This window comes from Anser anser (genome assembly GCF_964211835.1).
Source record: "Anser anser genome assembly, chromosome: 1".
NCBI classification, from domain to species: domain Eukaryota; kingdom Metazoa; phylum Chordata; class Aves; order Anseriformes; family Anatidae; genus Anser; species Anser anser.
The window spans coordinates 139,798,977-139,816,919 of NC_139720.1; the positions used below are offsets into that span (position 1 = coordinate 139,798,977).

Below are 17,943 nucleotides of genomic sequence, written 5' to 3' on the forward strand. Positions count from 1 at the left end.
TAAACTCCAGATGTGGAGTATTACATGTTTTGAACCCATATCCTTTGTAGATTATCTTTTCTCTAAATGGGTGCAGTGTGTGTGTGCATGTAATATACACAGGGCAACCAGTATTTCTCAGAAGACCTTTTATTTATTGACTTGTTATTTACAGAATCAACCTGCAACTATTAAGAGCAGGTAATCTTCCACACAGCTAATTCACTCATTCAGCCACACAGTTCATTCACACTTTCACACTGTTACCCAGGGGGAACAACAGCTTGGAGGTCAACCCCAAGTGTGTACTCAGAACCAGAGGATCATATTGGCATACGTTTGGATATGAGTTTGGTTTCAGATGCCCTAGAATATAGGAATATGGAACATCTGCTATGGTATAGGCATGAATGATCCTGCGCTCTTCTGGCAAAAGGGGTCAGCTTCATGGCTGAATCTGAACTCCTAATCATAGAATCATAGAATGTCTTGGGATGGAAGGGACCTCATAGATCATCTAGTTCCATGCCTCCTGACATAGGGGGATGCCACCCCCTAGGTCAGGTTGCCCAGGGCCTCATCCAACCTGGTCTTGAACACCTCCAGGGATGGGGCACCCACAGCTTATCTGAGCAACCTGTTCCAGGGCCTCACCACTTTCTGAGTGAAGAATTTCCTCCTAACCACAAATCTAAATCTCCCCCCTTTTAGTTTAAAACCTTCCCTCTCATCCTGTTCTTATCTGATAGAGCAAAGAGTCACTCTCCATCTTTTTTTTTTTATAAGTCCCCTTTAAGTCCTGAAATGTTGCAAAGAGATCACCTTGGAGCTTTCTCTTCTGTAGGCTGAACAGCCCCAGCTCTTTCAGCCATTCTTCATAGGAGAGGTGCTCTAGCCCTCTGATCATATTCACGGCCCTCCTTTGGACCTGTTCTAACAGATCAACATCCTTCATATGTTGGGAGCTCCAGACCTGGATGCAGGACTCCAAGTGGGGCCTCACGTGGGCAGAGTAGAGGGGCACAATCACCTCCCTTGACCTGCTGGACACTCCTTTTTTGATGCAGCCCAGGACGCAATTGGCCTTTTGGGCTGCAAGCACACACTGCTGGCTCATGTTAAGCCTTTTGTCCACCAGAACCCCCAAGTCCTTCTCTGCAGGGCTGCTCTCAATGAGTTCTTCACCCAGTCTTTACACCCTGGGATTGCCCCTGCCCTGGTGCAGCACCTTGCACTTTGACTTGTTGAACCTCATTAGTTTCACATGGGCCCACTTCTCAAACTTGACTAGGTCCCTTTGGAAGGCATCCCTTTCTTCTGTTGTATCTACCTCACCACTTAGCTTCGTGTCATTTGTAAATTTGCTGAAGGTGCACTGAATCCCATTGTCTATGTCATTGATAAAGATATTAAACAGTTCCGGTCCCAAGACAGACCCCTGAGGTACACCACTTGTCACCAGCCTCCACTTGGACATAGAGCCATTGACCACCACTCTCTGGGTGTGACCTTCAAGCCTACTCCTTATCCACTGAATGGTCCACCCATCAAATCCATCTCTCTCCAATTTGGAGACCAGGTTATCATGTGGGACCTTGCCAAAGGCCTTACAGAATTCCAGGTAGATGACAAGTCCAGGTAGATGACAGGGAATATAAAAGACACAGAAAAATTGACTCTCTCCAGTGAAGCCCTCCAAGAGGTCCATAAATCTCTTTCAGTGGTGAAAAATATATCTGCAAGACAATGGGTAATTGGTCTTGTGAATTTTGCAGTCATAGCTTCAATGGACCTTATATTGGGTAGGAATGAGGGGCCATCAAATTCCTCCAATTTTTTGAACCTACAGATGCCAAAAATCTGTATAATATCTGTGTGGTTTCATAAATATCAGCTGTGTGGACTGACTGAGCAAAGAGTATTTGGAGGATGGCATCAGAGACCTCTTCCAGTACTAAATTTCCCCATCCCAAACTGATTAGCTACTGAGCAGTAGGAGTAAGGGGAAACCAGGCTTACAGGGTGACAGCCTGTTTGACTTGTACATAGATAAAGATTCCTGAAATACCATTCAAAGACAGTGAAAGGCTTGGTGACAGCTCACAGTTAAGGGCCCCAGCTCTATCTCTTCTGTATTCAAAAGGTGTGTATCCAGTGCTTGTTTTCTATATTCCAGGGATGACAGTCTTACAGTCTCAGCTCTTCTGGCTACAAACCTCTAGCTGACTGTGGACACAACCATTGCAATGGCAAGGGCACCCAAAAAGTCACACACCTGCTTTTCTTTATGGGTGGGGAGGTGCAAGGAGAAAAGCATCAGTTCATCCATGAAACGTCCCCAACACTGCCTCTGCAGCTGTTGGATGAGGTCTTCCACTCACCCCTCACAACACTGTGTAGCATGTGCTGTCTAAACTTGGAGCAGAGAGGTGAGATGGGCTACAGCAACTCAGAAATGGCATGAGAACAGACAGGAGTAAGGGTCTCCAATGTGAGGTGACTGTGATGGGGAAGTGGCATCTTAACATCATTTGTGTAAGACACTAAAAGATAGTGTGGTGATTTTTAGAAGGCCTTATAGACGCAGATGTGTTTATGTGTTACTTTCCCTGTAGAAAGTTTGAAGCCATATACCCACAGGATGCATTTAGCCCTGTGCCATACTGTAAATTCAGACTGTATATCTAATTCAAAGAAAGCCCCCCTGGACTGGAGGCAATGTAGATGAGAATAGTCTCAGCTCCAGCTCTTTCAGTCTCCTGACCTTCTCCTATTATATGCATTACTTGCTAATATAGAGGATGTTACGTAAAGTGTTTTGGCAACAGACATGCCTGAGAAATGGAAGAACTATGGAATTCCACTCTAGCATGTAAGAAGGCCTGCAGCTTGACTTCTAAGGGGCATAATTGTGTTAAACAAAAAGAGAAAAAAAATGCAGAGAGGTCTGTAAATATGATGCTGTTTCAGTAAAAAACAAAATACCAAACAAAAAACTTTGAAGTGTGGCAGTCCAGATTTTCAATTCAGCTTTTTTGTTTGTACAGTGGGATAATTAGATTTATAATGACTTGTTTTGTGTATAGAAAAAAGAAAAAAGAAAAAACTGTGAATGGCTAATGAATGGATACATAGATGAAAATTTTCATTTTGTCTGATTTTGGATAAAGTTGACTGGTCCATTTTAAGTGTCAAATTTCACAGTATTAAATTTTGTAGCTGTCTGTTTCTTACCTTAATAGGATGTGAAATGCGGAAACTGTTGATCATTACTGAAAATAACTAATTAAAACATGAATGTATCTGAGAGAGCACAACTAAGAATTCAAGGAAACAACCTGTTTTATGAATTGAAGTAATGAAAACAGATTTCAAAAATTGTTTCCTATAAGAAAATTAAGGATTTTAAGGCTTGTTAAGTATCTAGACAGAGAAGTTAGGATTCTTGCTTATCCTAAAACATAAGCACAATAAATTATCTGCAAGCTTAAGAATAAAATCTAAAATTTTTTTAGTTGTTTTAAGATAGAAATGTTGTAAGGTGCAAAATATTCACGTATTTAAGCATCTATAACATGTTGATATTTTTCAGCACCTCTCCAGCATTCTGCTCTATAAAAAAATTCCTAAAAGGTAGAAACAGAATTAGTTTATTATTTGAAGCAACTTATCCTGATGTATCTTACCTTATCTTTTCAGTGCAACAGTGCAAAATTGTTCAAATTCTTCTTTGCTCTAGACAATAGTAAATCTGGTCCAACATCCCCTTCAAAATTGTCATACCGCGTGGAATTCATATATAGAGGTAGTGAAACTGTATTCTGTACAGAGCTCAGAACATGGCAAGTATTTTATCATAGAATCATAGAATCATAGAATCACAGAATGGTTTGGATTGGAAGGGACCTTAAAGACCATCTAATTCCATCCTGTCCTGCCATGGGCAAGGACACCTCCCACTAGGCCATGTTACTCAAAACCCCATCCAACCTGGCCTTGAACACCTCCAGGGATTGGGCATCTACAATCTCTCTGGGCAACCTATTCCAGTGCCTCATCACCCTCATAGTAAAGAATTTCTTCTTTATATGTAATTCAAATCTACTCTCTTTTAGTTTAAAGCCATTACTCCTTGTCCTGTCACTATACTCCCCACCTTTCCTGTAGTCCCCCTTTAGGTACTGGAAGGCCGCTATAAGGTCTCCCCAGGGCCTTGTCTTCTCCAGACTGAATGACCCCAGCTCTCTCAGCCTGTCTATGTAGGAGAGGTGCTCCAGCTCTCTGGTTATCCTTGTGGCCCTCCTCTGGACATGCTCTAATAGGTCCATGTCCTTCCTACATTGGGTGCCCCAGAGCTGAATGCAGTACTCCAGGTGGGGTCTGCAATGTAAGGGGGGAAAATCACCTCCCTTGATCTGCTGGTCATGAATGTTTTGATGCACCCCAGGATATAATTGGCTTTCTGGGCTGCAAGAGCACACTGACAGCTCACGTCAAGCTTCTCATTAATTAACACCCCCAGGTCCTTCTCCTCAGGGTGGCTCTCAATCCATTCTCCACCCAGCCTGTATTTGTGCTTGGGATTGCCCCGGCCCAGATGCAGGACCTTGCACTTGGCCTTGTTGTACTCCATTGGGTTTGCACAGGCCCACCTCTCAAGCCTGTGCAGATCCCTCTGGATGGCATCCCTTCTCTCCAGTGTGTTGACCACACTACACATCCTGGTGTAACTGGCAAACTTGCAGAGGGTGCACTCAATCCCACTGTCCATGTCACTGACAAAGATGTTAAAAAACGCTGGTCCCAATACCGACCCTCAAGGAACACCACTCGTCACTGATCTCCACTTGGACACTGAGCTGTTGACCGCAACTCTTGGAGTGTGACCATTCAGCCAATTCCTTACCTAGCGAGTGTTCCATACGTTGAACCCATGTCTCCAATTTAGAGACAAGGATATCATGGGGGACAGTGTCAAATGCTTTGCACAAATCCAGGTAGATGGCATCAGTTGCTCTTTCTTTATCCACCAGTGCTGTAACTCCATTGTTGAAGGCCACCAGATTTGTCAGGCATGATCTGCCCTTAGTGAAACCGTGTTGGCTGTCACCAGTCACCTCCTTATTTTCCAACATTTTCCTTTTATCCCTTTTTAAAAATGGGGTTATGTTTCCCCTCTTCCAGTCAGCTGGAACTCCACTGGACTGCCATGACTTCTCAAACATGATGGACTTTGACTTAAAAACCTCATCCACCAGTTCCCTCAGGACCTGCAAATTCACAGATTCACAGATTCACAGATTTTTCTAGGTTGGAAGAGACCTCAAGATCATCGAGTCCAACCTCCGACCTAACACTAAGTACTCCACTAAACCATATCCCCAAGCTCTACATCTAAACGTCTTTTAAAGACCTCCAGGGATGGTGACTCCACCACCTCCCTGGGCAGCCCGTTCCAATGCTTAATAACCCTTTCGGTAAAGAAGTACTTCCTAACATCCAACCTAAAACTCCCCTGTCGCAACTTTAGCCCATTCCCCCTCGTCCTGTCACCAGGCACGTGGGAGAATAGACCAACCCCCACCTCTCTACAGCCTCCTTTCAGGTAACTGTAGAGAGCGATGAGGTCGCCCCTGAGCCTCCTCTTCTCCAGGCTGAACAAGCCCAGCTCCCTCAGCCGCTCCTCGTAAGACTTGTTCTCCAGACCCCTCACCAGCTTGGTCGCCCTTCTCTGGACTCGCTCGAGCACGTCCATGTCCTTCCTGTAGCGAGGGGCCCAAAACTGAACACAGTACTCGAGGTGCGGCCTCACCAGAGCCGAGTACAGGGGCACAATCACTTCCCTCGACCTGCTGGCCACACTGCTTCTTATACAGGCCAGGATGCCGTTGGCCTTCTTGGCCACCTGGGCACACTGCTGGCTCATATTCAGCCGACTATCCACCAATACTCCCAGGTCCTTCTCGGCCAGGCAGCTTTCCAGCCACTCATCTCCCAGCCTGTAGCTCTGCTTGGGGTTGTTGCAGCCCAGGTGCAGGACCCGGCACTTGGCCTTGTTGAACTTCATGCAGTTGACCTCAGCCCATCGCTCCAGCCTATGCAGATCCTCCTGCAGAGCCTTCCTGCCCTCGAGCAGATCGACACACGCACTTAGCTTGGTGTCATCTGCAAGTGAGTGTCATCTGCAAGAAATGCATCTTCTCTGGTCCAATGGGCTTGTGCACCTTAGATTCCTTAGATCAGACCTGATTTTCTCCTACAGTAGATGGATTTTTGTTCTCCCAGTCCCTACCTTTGCCTTCTGTGACATGGGCTATTTGTCTAGAACACTTGTTGGTGAAGACTGAGGCAAATAAGTCATTGAGTACCTTGGCCTTCTCTGTGTCCCAAGTAACCAGGTCTCCTCTTTCCTTCTGGAGAGGGCCCACAATTTCCCTAGTCTTCCTTTTATCACCGACATACATATAGAAATCTTTCTTGTTGCTCTTGATGTCCCTGTACAAATGTAACTCTAATAGGGCTTTAGCTTTCCTAACCTGATCCCTGGCTGCTCAGATGATTTCTCTGTATTTCTCCCAGGCTACCTGTCCTTTCTTCCACCCTCTGCTACGTTCTGAGCTCTGACCACCCTTCCACCTTTTTTCTGCTTGAGTTTGAGGAACTTCTTGTTCATCCATGCAGGCCTCCTGGAGTTTTTGCCTGACTTCGTCTGTGTTGGGATGCGTCACTCCTGAGCTTGGAGGAGGTGATCCTTGAATATTAATCAGCTTTCTTGGTCCCCCCTTCTCTCCAGGGCTTTGTCCCATGGTACTCTACCAAGCAGATCCCTGAAGAGGCTGAAGTCTGCTCTCCTGAAGTCCAGGGTAGTGAGCTTGCTGTGCTCCTCCCTTGCTGCCTTCAGGTTTATAAACTTTGCCATTTCATTGTCATTCTACCCTTCAACTTTACTTTCCCCACCAACCCCTTGTTGTTGGTGAGAAAGATTTCATACTAGAAAGGACGCTTTAGGAAGTTAATTGTGTGCTTGAAAGAGTGGACCAGGTATCTGAGGTGACTTAGCTCATTGTAGTTTGATTACTCTTAACTGTTTCTGTTTTGGTGAAATTCAGTGCTAAACTAAAATAAAACTTTGCACCCACAGAAAGATAAAGCAGCAGTATTCAGACCATATTCCGTTTGATTGTTTCACATAATTTGTCATGAATACAAAGGTCATGAACTGCCCCAGAACAAGATGAAGAGATTGAAACTGAGTTGCTGAACTGTAACCAGAAGATTTTTCCCTACTTCTAATGCATTGGAAAGTGGAGACCCAGCTCCCTAATTAAAATGTTTATCTGGGTGACTGTTTATTGTACTTAGTTGCATAAACATTCCTGGCACCTGTGATAGCTGCCCACGCATATGAAAATCAATAATTTTTTGTCAATATTTAAAAAATCTACTGTAGAAAAATATTTTGAATTTGATATGTACTTTATGGGAAACTCCATGAACTCTGTATGCAAAGGTCTATGTTGTCAGTGACAAACCTACTAGATGTAAACATATCTGTGAATTGCTTAAAAACAACCCGCAAAATAGTCTGTGCATGAAGACTTGAAAAAGCAGGAGCTTAGTTATTAAGTCTTATGCATTTTTGTTCCAGAATGGTGAGGGTTTTTATTTTTTTTTTCATGTTGGATATCCAGCTTTCTTTGTCTGAAGAACAAATGTGGTGAATCACGTAGTGATGCTCTGTGTGTCATTCTATTAATCCGCTCATATTTTTCTTCCCTTTTGAACAGACTAAACTCACAATGACATTCCTTAATAGGTAGTCTTACTCATTTTTAAGACCTGTATTTTCCTACTATTGTCATTTAAATAGCCATGCATTTCTGCCCTTAGAATGTTAGGTGACATGATTTTATTACCAGCACTCTCTTTAATTTAATTGACATGTTTTATCAGCTGCATATGCTAGAGCCATCTGTTTATATTTTTCTTTTGTTACTGGAACTAAAAATATAGCCATAGTAAATCTTTGTTTTAGCTGAGTTTAAATACTATTTCCTCAATACATTGTAACAAGCAATTTCCATTAACCACCTGGCTGGCAAGGTGACATAGTCTTGACAGGTCTTTGTCAGAAATCAGATAAATTTGGCCAACTACTTCTTACCTCTAAAACTATCAGAGTCTTTTCATTTTCACTACTGAATATTTCATCGGTATCTCATGTTTCTTAGTGCCACTTTTATTTTTGGATCTTCTTTCCCTTCTGCCCTACTGGAGTTTTCTGTGTTCTTCATTTCAATGCTCAATTAATGTGTAAGACTGTACCCTCACAGTCTGCAGAGACAGACCAATCATCCACAGTTTGGGAAACTAGAAATAGCTTTTTTTCTATTAATGTACATTCTCTGCAGTTTTCATAGAAAACATCTTTACCACATGCAGTTCTTAGCAAAGTGTGTGCTGTGAAACCCTGTATTGTAGAACAGCAACGAATCCCTAAAATAAAGATATAAATTGCTGCTTTACCATCATGTTGCACAAATAGACAAGATGGGCAATATGACCTGATGACTTCTCTTGTGCTGCATAAATATGGGAAAAACATGAATGAGTGGCTAAGTTACCCTGCTTGCATGATGGGTGTGTGTGATTACTTTTACAAATATTTTTGGAAAGCAGAAGTAGCTGAGGGGGCTTACCCTGCTGTTGCTTATGAGTCTTCTGCCACCCCAGGAGGCGTCTCTCACTGACAGAGCAGCAGTGTCTCTCCTCTTCGGTCTCCTCCCTACGTATCTAGGGTTCAGCTAGTTAAGCTAAATCATCATCTCTGCTTGTATTGTAGAAGACAGTCTTCAAAGGTTCAAAAGAGCTCTTACTTCTTGATCTCCTTGACTAGTTAAATGTCACGCTCATGAGCAAGCTTTGTCATAAAAATAGGTGGGTAGAATAAAGGTCTTGATTCAACTTGCTCTTTGGTAATTAGGAGTCACGGAAAAGAGTCTGTGGCAGCAAGGTGTGAAAATGTTAACTGGTCAGTCACACTTTTGCTTCCAAAGAATACAGTTTATGTATCAAAATAAATGTGAAAGCAAAATGCTTGAGGCTCTCTGTTCCACTTTCATTGCAGCAAAACTGGAAGGAACAAGGCTTGTGAGGGGTTGAATAGAGCCCCTCTGAAAAACAGAATTGAGATGTTCAATTCTGACCCCCAATATTCTCTTTCAAAAAAATGGATTGCCTACCACAATATAAATGCAAGGACTCTGTTGAGAAAAATGACAGTATTTTATAAAATTTAGCTTAGTAGTAATTTACATATACAATTCTAGTCTAAAATCTTCCAGTTTTCTATTTTCTAAAGCATTAATTTAAAGTAAAAATTAAGCTTCCTTTATTTGTGGTTGCTTAAATCTTGCTTAAATTTTCAGGATGCTGAAGAGCAGAGAGGAATGAGAAGAAATATGCTGTCCTGCAGAATATATATTTTGAATTTCAATTAATTCCTTATATTATTAGTTGTTGATAGATGGTATATTTTCTAGGGAAGGTGGACAATAGTATAATAGTAATAAAGCCCAACTCAATTTTAGAAAGCTTTCAGAACTATTCAAGATTAAAATCAGTGTGAAATATGATAATATATATATTTCCATTTTTGGTCTTTTAATATTTGTAACACACCCTATGTATTTCCAAAATGTATATCATAAACAAACATTTTCTTCACAAGGGTTGATTTTGACTAGGATAGTTATATAGACAAATGTGCCAGCATCATTAAATAGTTGTGTTGTTTGTGCATCAGCTTTTATTCTCTCTAAATAATAAATTAAATATCATGAATACAATCGAGATTAATGACTAGTACCTTTCTATATCAAGTCTTTGAGGACACCCTCCTTTTTCCAGGTACACTTATTATTTCTTATAGTTGTGTTTTTCTGTTTTAATACTTGGAGACAGAGAATCATAGAATCACAGAATATCCCAAGTTGGAAGAGATCCACAAGGATCATCGAGTCCAACTCCTGGGTCCCAAAAGGACCACCCAAAAAATCAGACCGTGTGTCTGAGAGCATTGTGCAAACACTTTTTGAACTCCAGCAGGCCCGGTGCTGTGACCATTGCCCTGGGGAGCTTGTTCCAGTGCCCAACCATCCTCTTGGTGAAGAACCTTTTCCTAAGACAAAGCCTGAACCACCCCTTTCTCAGCTTCAAGCCATTTTCTCAGGTCCTATCACTGGTCACCAGACAGAGGAGATCAGCGCCTGCCCCACCTTGTGAGGAAGCTGTAGACCACGATGAGGTCTCCCCTCAGTCTTCTCTTCTCCAGGCTGAAGTCATATAGATAGTGAGATGAGATAGTGAGTCATATAGAATGGGTGAGGGGGCTGATTTGGCTTTGCTCTGTTGAGCTATGTCACTCATTTCATTTAAATTCTGCCAATCAAGGAGTAATGGAGGGTGAAATGTGGTTCAATATCAAGTTTTCCAGAAAAGCTAGGAATTTTTCTAGCAACTAATCAAACAGACTTCTCTTGGTAAGACTGTTGAAATAAAGGCTATAAGAAATTAATGCTATCTTCCTGAAAAGACATTACGATTTTCATTCTAATATTGATAAGGATGCTGTTTATGTAATCTAAAGAGGGAATAATGATGGAAACACGAGGTTTTAAAGCTTTATTTATTTTTTTTTCTGTCTTTTGAGGGGCAGCACTTAGCAAAACTATGAAAAAGTCTGCATTCCAATTAAATTAATCAATATGACAAATGTATTTGTACAATATGTATTGCAGCAAGCTATGTTCCAGCTTGCAAACTATTCTAGCATGGTCTGCTTTTGATGCTGTGATGCTCTTGTATATGTTGTGTATTTTTTTCTAACTCTTTCATAGTCTGCATTTTTTTTTATCACTCGGGTTAAATATAACAGTAAATAAAGCTGAAGTTTGAGGTATTGGTAGTGCAAAAGTGTTGCCTAATACGTAATTGGATGAATGAATATGAAAAAAAAAAATATATGTCTAAGGTGATTTTATGGGAAACAGAGGTAGGTCCCTTTGTAACTGAGCCTGTTTATGACCCTTGTCTATTTAAAAGGCAATTGCTCAAGCACTAAGAGATGTTATTGGCTTTAATTGCTTTGCAATATCTATTTAAAAGCTCTTGCTGGTGATCAAATTTCCTAATTCTTCATTGCTTTTGGGTCATGAATGTTCTTAGGATGGAAATGAGAACACTATTTGTATTACGCCTACTTTTATATATAAAAAAGTGATGCTAGTGACTTTTGGAGCCTTTGTGACGTGTAGTTGCCATACAGAATATTCCATAATGTTTGCAAAAACTTGGTGCACTCTGTGGATAACTAAATATTTTTTATCTGAAACACTAGAAATTTAACTGAATGTTTTGCTTTCATCTTTCATCTGATTATTTAAAACTGAAACTTATGTTGTGGCATTCCTTGTTAGAAATATCTCTTTACAGAGGTTACATGCATGCTAGATCTAAATTCAAGCATATGATGGAGATCTATAGAACTTCCATTCCCTTTATAACCATAACTGCTATACTTTGGTAGACATGAATTCCTTTAAATAAGGGAAAACACCCAAATTGTACATGAATATATATTCCTAAGGCATGCATGTTTCAGTACTTTTCTCTTGCTGAAAAAGCAGACAGTTATGGGAGCAGAGATTACTGATCTAGCCTGCTGCCTGTTAATGTACTTAGGAGCATGACATCACTGATGATAATTTTAACATAGATAATTAATTTCTATGAAGATTTTTAAAAAGAATTCAAGTGGAAGGGAAGCAATGTTATGTCAAGGAGATATCAATAAAACCAGTGGGGTCAAGTTTGTATTTGCGCTCCTGAAATATTTTATTGGGTTTAAAAATTTAGAAATACTGATTCAAACACATTGTACAATTTCACTTCCTCTTGATGCATTGCAATGCATCTTTGTGTTTTAAAGAAGATAGAGTGAATTTCAAACCTCTGATTAGAGACTTTCTTCTAAATAGTTTCAGTGTCTTCAGTCAATAGGGATTTATGAGTCACTGAGAGCTCACAGAGTGGAGCTCCTTCAGTAAACAGAGAGAACCAAACTTTCTGATGGGAGTATTGTGCATATCTAGCTGCAAATACTAAGTGGAGAGTTACTTGATTGACTTTCTGCCTGGGATCTACATTCTGCTTCTTGCTTCTCACTTCCTTCACAGTGCTTTTTATAGGGAAGGTCCCCTGGAGGGCCATAGGGCTCTGCTTTCCACACAGTTCTCATCAGTGAGGTGTGAAAATAGCATTACTTGGTCTGCACTTAGGATCCTGCTGGCACCAGTTTTAGGATTGACCTCAAAAGCAAGAAAATAGGATTGTCATCTTAATGCACATCCACCATTTCTGCAGGGCAGTGCATGGCACAAGGTCATCTGGTTTAAAAAGTGTTTTTAGCCTGCATGGTTCAGGGTTGTGTCCTACAACAAGAGAGTTAATGTAGTACAACAGGATACTTCTGAATAATTCCAAGGAGCTAATAATTGACTTTGGTTCTTACAAAATTACACAGCAGGAAGAAATGCTTTATTTAGGTTGAGCAAGATGGCTTATTCTGGGATTTCAGTATTTTTGTTTAAATTTATTTCATTTTATGTTGAAACATATAAATATAACTGTAGTTTGAATTGTGTATCATGTTCTGGCAGCAGTGGTTTGAGAAAAACAAAGTTTATGGGGGGAAATGAAATTTTTCATGACTATCTAATGAAAAAAGGAAACAACAACAAAAACAAGCACACACAAAAAAAATCCAGCAAAAACAACAGACAAGATACTGGGCATGCTGACTCTTCTTTAGGCCTGAAATAGAAGTACCCATCTTCAGGCAATGTACAGTTCAGGAATAATTACTTAAACATTACCTTATCTATGTTAACCAATTAGAGGATTTAAGAGGAATGATTAGGACCAATGGCAGGAGAGAGGGAGAAGGAAAGGATTGCAATTCTTCATAAAGCCGATATATTGATCCAGTCAGTAAAGGGGAGCATTACTCAGTCATCAAATTGAGAACATTTTTCAGGAAGTGGCTGCTCCATCTCTGAGATCATAGCCCTTGAGGGGGACCTTTGAAATACGTCCAAATGACAAATCAGAGGATTAAAAGTCATAACTCTAATCACTACTGAAAATCCCGAATTCTGAGAAAGCATTCAATTTTAGGCAAATCACAGTTATTTGCGTATATCCCTTGCCGCTTGGTTTCTTAGTGCTCCAAGTTTGCTTATTCTTTCTCTGTCCTTTGGTCCAACAGACCTCTGCACATGTTAAAAGCAGATCAATAGCATTATCAACTCTCACCTAGCTAACAACCCTTTCTCTACAGGTAGTGATTATGCCTTTCTTTCAAACGAAGCAGTTATACAATAAAGTGGAAGTATAAACAGTTTTCCCCAATCAAAGCTCAAGTTGCTTAGCTTTGAAGGTTGCTCCTGACTAAGATTTGGTGCTACTAGAAAGCTTGCCTGCTGTACTTCTTGGCTCTACACCAGTTGCCTAATGAAATCTTTTATGTTTCCTTACAAACCTCATTTGACTTACAAGTTGTGTGTCTTTTTTTAAATAATTTATTTGCTAAAAATATTAAATGAAATTAATAAAAATTTGCAAATATTTTGCAGGAGAACAAAATATACATTTTCTGGTAAATGTAATATTAGACTAAAAAGCAGAATAACTCAGCTCTGCTTGTGAATTCAGAAGCCTGCTGCATTGATCTTCTCTCTCAGTGTCTCCCTAACAGATCAGACACGTTTAATTATAAAAAGAACTCAGGAATATTTTAGTTATTGATGCATGATACACATCCAGGTCGAGGTCTGGACATCTCTCACAGCTTTTTCCAGGAAGAAGAGATACATCTGTCCTTCAGGTTATGGGAAGTGGAGGGGGAATTGCTTATAGTCACTGTCAGCTCCCAGTTGAAATAGAAGGCTCCTATGGGAGGCAATCACAATCCTAAGGGATCTCTGGTTTTGTAAGCAGTCAACCTTGTCAGGGTTGGCTTGACATTGCCAATAACTTCTCTTGGACTGCAGGACCAGCACAATTAGTGGGAAAAACTGAGCAGAAAACAAGATTATGCAAAGATGCTCATTGAAAAACAGTTATACTTTAGACTTGTGTTTTCAGTTTTTCACTTAAATTGGTTTTATTTATAACGTACTGATGGTTGGGTAATGTCTCCTAAATTTCACTCTCTTCTTTTCTTAAACCATAGATTCCTGTGCTTCTCAACCTGAGTAAAGATCCTGATGTTAACTTACCTATGAAGCCATTAATCTTCTCATTGGCCATGGGTGCATGCCTTGGAGGTAAGAGCCTGTGCAAGAAAGCTAACATGAGGCAATAACTTTGAAATTATGATATGTATTAACTGGTTCAAATATGTTCAATGATTTTGTTATGCAAAGCATAGTGAGGGCCTGGTGCAGCTCCTTTTGACTTCAAAGGACTTCTGGATAAGGATCCCAGCCACTGTCTGCTGCATAAACTACAATAGGATTTTTGCAGTCTGTGTTTGAAGACTGTATCTGCATAAAGTACAAACACACAAAGCAGCAGTCCAGATGGTGCTTATGGGGTTCTGATCTTTTGTGAGAGAAAATACAAAGATACGTTTAGCTTCCAGAACAGAGGCCCATCATTGCTCATTGAAGAGATGCAGAAAATGTATAATAGCTGAGATCTGAAGGCTTGATTCAGGGTCTACTGAAGTCACTGGGAGGTTTTCTGGCTTGCTTACAGAACTGGGTTGAGTATCCATTTGCTGGCGTATTTAGCACTCCTTAGTCTGTGGAATACCTCATTGAACTATCTGGGAAATTTACCTCAAATAAAGAAAGCTAATAGCCATTCTTCTAATACCCATATCAGTGTTAACTTGGGATTTCATGTATTGTCAGTACACTAGCATAAAACAAGCAGATGGCTTCATGACTTTATTTATTTTTATCTTTTTTTAGTTAAAAATGTACCATGTTTCCATAGTAGGTCCAAGATTTCCTCTCTATTTGTTATAACAACAAAGAAGAATAGCCATCCGGTAGTTTTTAAATTAATGTTTATACTGGATTACTCTATGTTCTGCAAATAGCTTATGAAAATGTTTTGACGCAAACAGCAAGTGTACTAAGTACAATTAAAACATATAAGCTTTTAATGAGAAGTAGAGTTAGCATTGTTTTTGACTACTGAGAGATTTAATGCTAATTACATTGTATTGGACTGTGTTCTGATCCATAAATATTTAGGCAGTTAGGTTAAATAACATTAAAATGGATACTGTTCTGCAATGAATCCACCCCTTCCTACCCCTGAAATCTTCCAAATAGTTTCCTTTACTTTATGGAGATTAAAACCCAAACCAATTTTGTGTCTAATACAAGTTCTGGTTTGTTTATTTAGCTAAGTGATTGCTAGTACAAGTGACCTTAATACCTAACAAAGATTATAATGATGTAATTTACAGATTGAATTTTAAGAGCACGTTGCAAAGACAGGACAATTTATACCAAACAAGAGTTATTCATTTTAGGAATGTCTTTTTGTACTCATCATTACTCATTATATTGTGACTTTAATCTGCAAATCCGTTCCTCTTTAAAACCAGTGATTTGAATAATCAGCGTGTCTTTATATAGATGTTTGCCATAAAATATCATCTTTCTTCACAATTTGCTAATCATCAAAGATACTGATTTCATTAAACTTTCAGATATTTTCAAAAAAAAAAAAGAAAAAAGCATAAGGTATGTAAAGTTGGCCAGATTACACTGATATATTCTGAGTGGGAAGCACTTCACCAGCCTTGGAGCCTTTACAAATCTCAGCTGATGTTCCTAAAGTATCAGTTATTGTATTAACCCAAATTCCTTTAATTTGATTTTTTGAAGAGCTGCTGGGATTTTAACACAGACTTCTGTGTATATGCCATATGAAACAACAATAACAATATAAGCAGTACCATAGGCATTGTTTGAATTCAAGGTAGTAGAGATACATAGGAAATTCTCATGTATTAAAATAGACTACATAGAAGTACTCTGATAAAAAAATAGAGCATTATCATTGTTTGTGAAAGCTTAAATACTCCAAATAGTACTCTGTTAGGATAAAGCTGATCAAATTATGACTTGTACTGGCAAAGGTCTCATGAGAACATTAGTCTGAAGATTAATATAGTCCTGACTTTCCCATTTCAACACGAGAAGCTAATGGCAGATGGCAGTTTATTCTTAAGAAAATATTTTGCTTTGAAAAATCTCATAAACCCTCAAAAAGTGGAAGAGAAGGGGCTTTTAAAAAGCAAAGCCCACACCAACCAAACAAAACCCAACCAACCAGCCAACAAACCAGCCAACCAACCCACCAACCAACCAACCAAAAAAAAACACGTAGCAAAACAAAAAATTCATATGGCCTTTAAAATTATTTCGAAAAGAAAGGCTTATCAGCACTGAAGTGATATGAAAGAATCCTCAGGGTAGGCTAATCTCATTTTGTAATGGGGAACTGAAAATTATATCATTATTGTCTGATGCCTAAGGCAAAAGATTTTATCTTATTGCTCCTTATGCAACCAAAGGAATTTGGCAAACAAGACATTTTTTAAAAGTGCCTGATTAAATAACACATTAAAAGTATAGATTTCAGAGGTTGTTGTTTACTACATAATACACAGCTTCTGTACTTGTAATTGGATGGTGTTTCTTGGGGTCAGGGTAAACACTGCTGTATGCTTATGTGTCCATGAAAGGACCATCATCATTTGTGCTCATCTTGGAAATACTGTGCAACATGTTGTCCTGAAAAATTTCCAGTGGGTACAATTTTTCTACTGTCACAAAGTGCACAGCCACCTACTGTTTTGAAAGATGATGGGATGAGAAAAGACTGTAATTTTCTTTCATTGCTTTAGCTGTTGTCCTGGAAATGAAAGGATTGAATCAATCTCAAGCAAGACAGAGAGACCTTTGCCAATATAACTACCACATTGTTGTCATCTTCACCAGTGTCTCCCAAAAGAAAGCTGCTGCTATTAAATTTCTGTCTTTCATGGCATTGGGTTCAGAGATAAGGAGTAACTGAAAATAGCACAGATGATCCTTGCTCTGTAAAATGTGTATCTGGAAGTGAGAAGGAATGAAAAACTCCTGTCTCTTAATACAGAAAGCCAACAAGACTGGTGGCCATTGTCAGTTCCTGGTGAGATGACCACAATTTTGAAACCTTTTGGTCTTCCACAGAATCTGCAGCTGGCAGAAATTCTGGCAGAAATTTTCTTGGTCAGGTCAGGTTAATCTAATGCAGTTAAAAAGTAAACATGGTAAATTGCCAGGAGATCTAGTTCTGGAAATTTAGAGCTAGATTATCTCTAAGATACTAAAGATAACACAGTTATTTTTAAGAACTTAAATGAAATTGTGAATTAGGAGTCTCACTGCCCTGGGTTCCCTGTTTGGTGCTGAGGAGACTGGCATTTCCAGGAGGCAGATGTTTATTCATCCACTGAAAATGCCAGACACTCTCTGGCAGGTATGTAGGAGCCCTTAACATACAGAAATTCAAGAGCTCAGAGGGATGTCCAAAGATAGGTCAAATGAATTCCGACCTTGGGGCCTCTTGGTTTGTCAATTTTTCTGAAGGCTGAATGGCCCTATTAGCTCATATCTGTCTGGTAATTAATGGTCAGGGTGACTAAGTAATAGCTTGAAAAATTGTATTGCTCACATTTTATTTTTTTTTAATGCATTATCTGCCAGTATTTCAATTGTGCTTTGACTATGAAGGAAAGACAACAATAAATTTAAAATAAACTGAAGGAAACAAACAAGGAAATAGTTTCAGTCATTTTCTGCGGTGTTCTGGTGTTCTGACAAATATATTCAT

At 39.6% G+C, this 17,943-nt stretch overlaps 1 protein-coding gene across 5 annotated transcripts in view; it reads left to right on the plus strand.

Moving 5' to 3' along the window:
• OCA2 (OCA2 melanosomal transmembrane protein) overlaps positions 1-17,943 on the plus strand; it is a 207,237-nt gene that overhangs the window by 140,195 nt on the left and 49,099 nt on the right. For all 5 annotated transcript variants that reach the window (XM_083805752.1, XM_083805754.1, XM_083805755.1 and 2 more), the window contains one exon: positions 14,273-14,366. In XM_083805752.1, the coding sequence (XP_083661878.1) occupies positions 14,273-14,366 (94 nt within the window). The remainder of the gene's footprint in view (positions 1-14,272; positions 14,367-17,943) is intronic.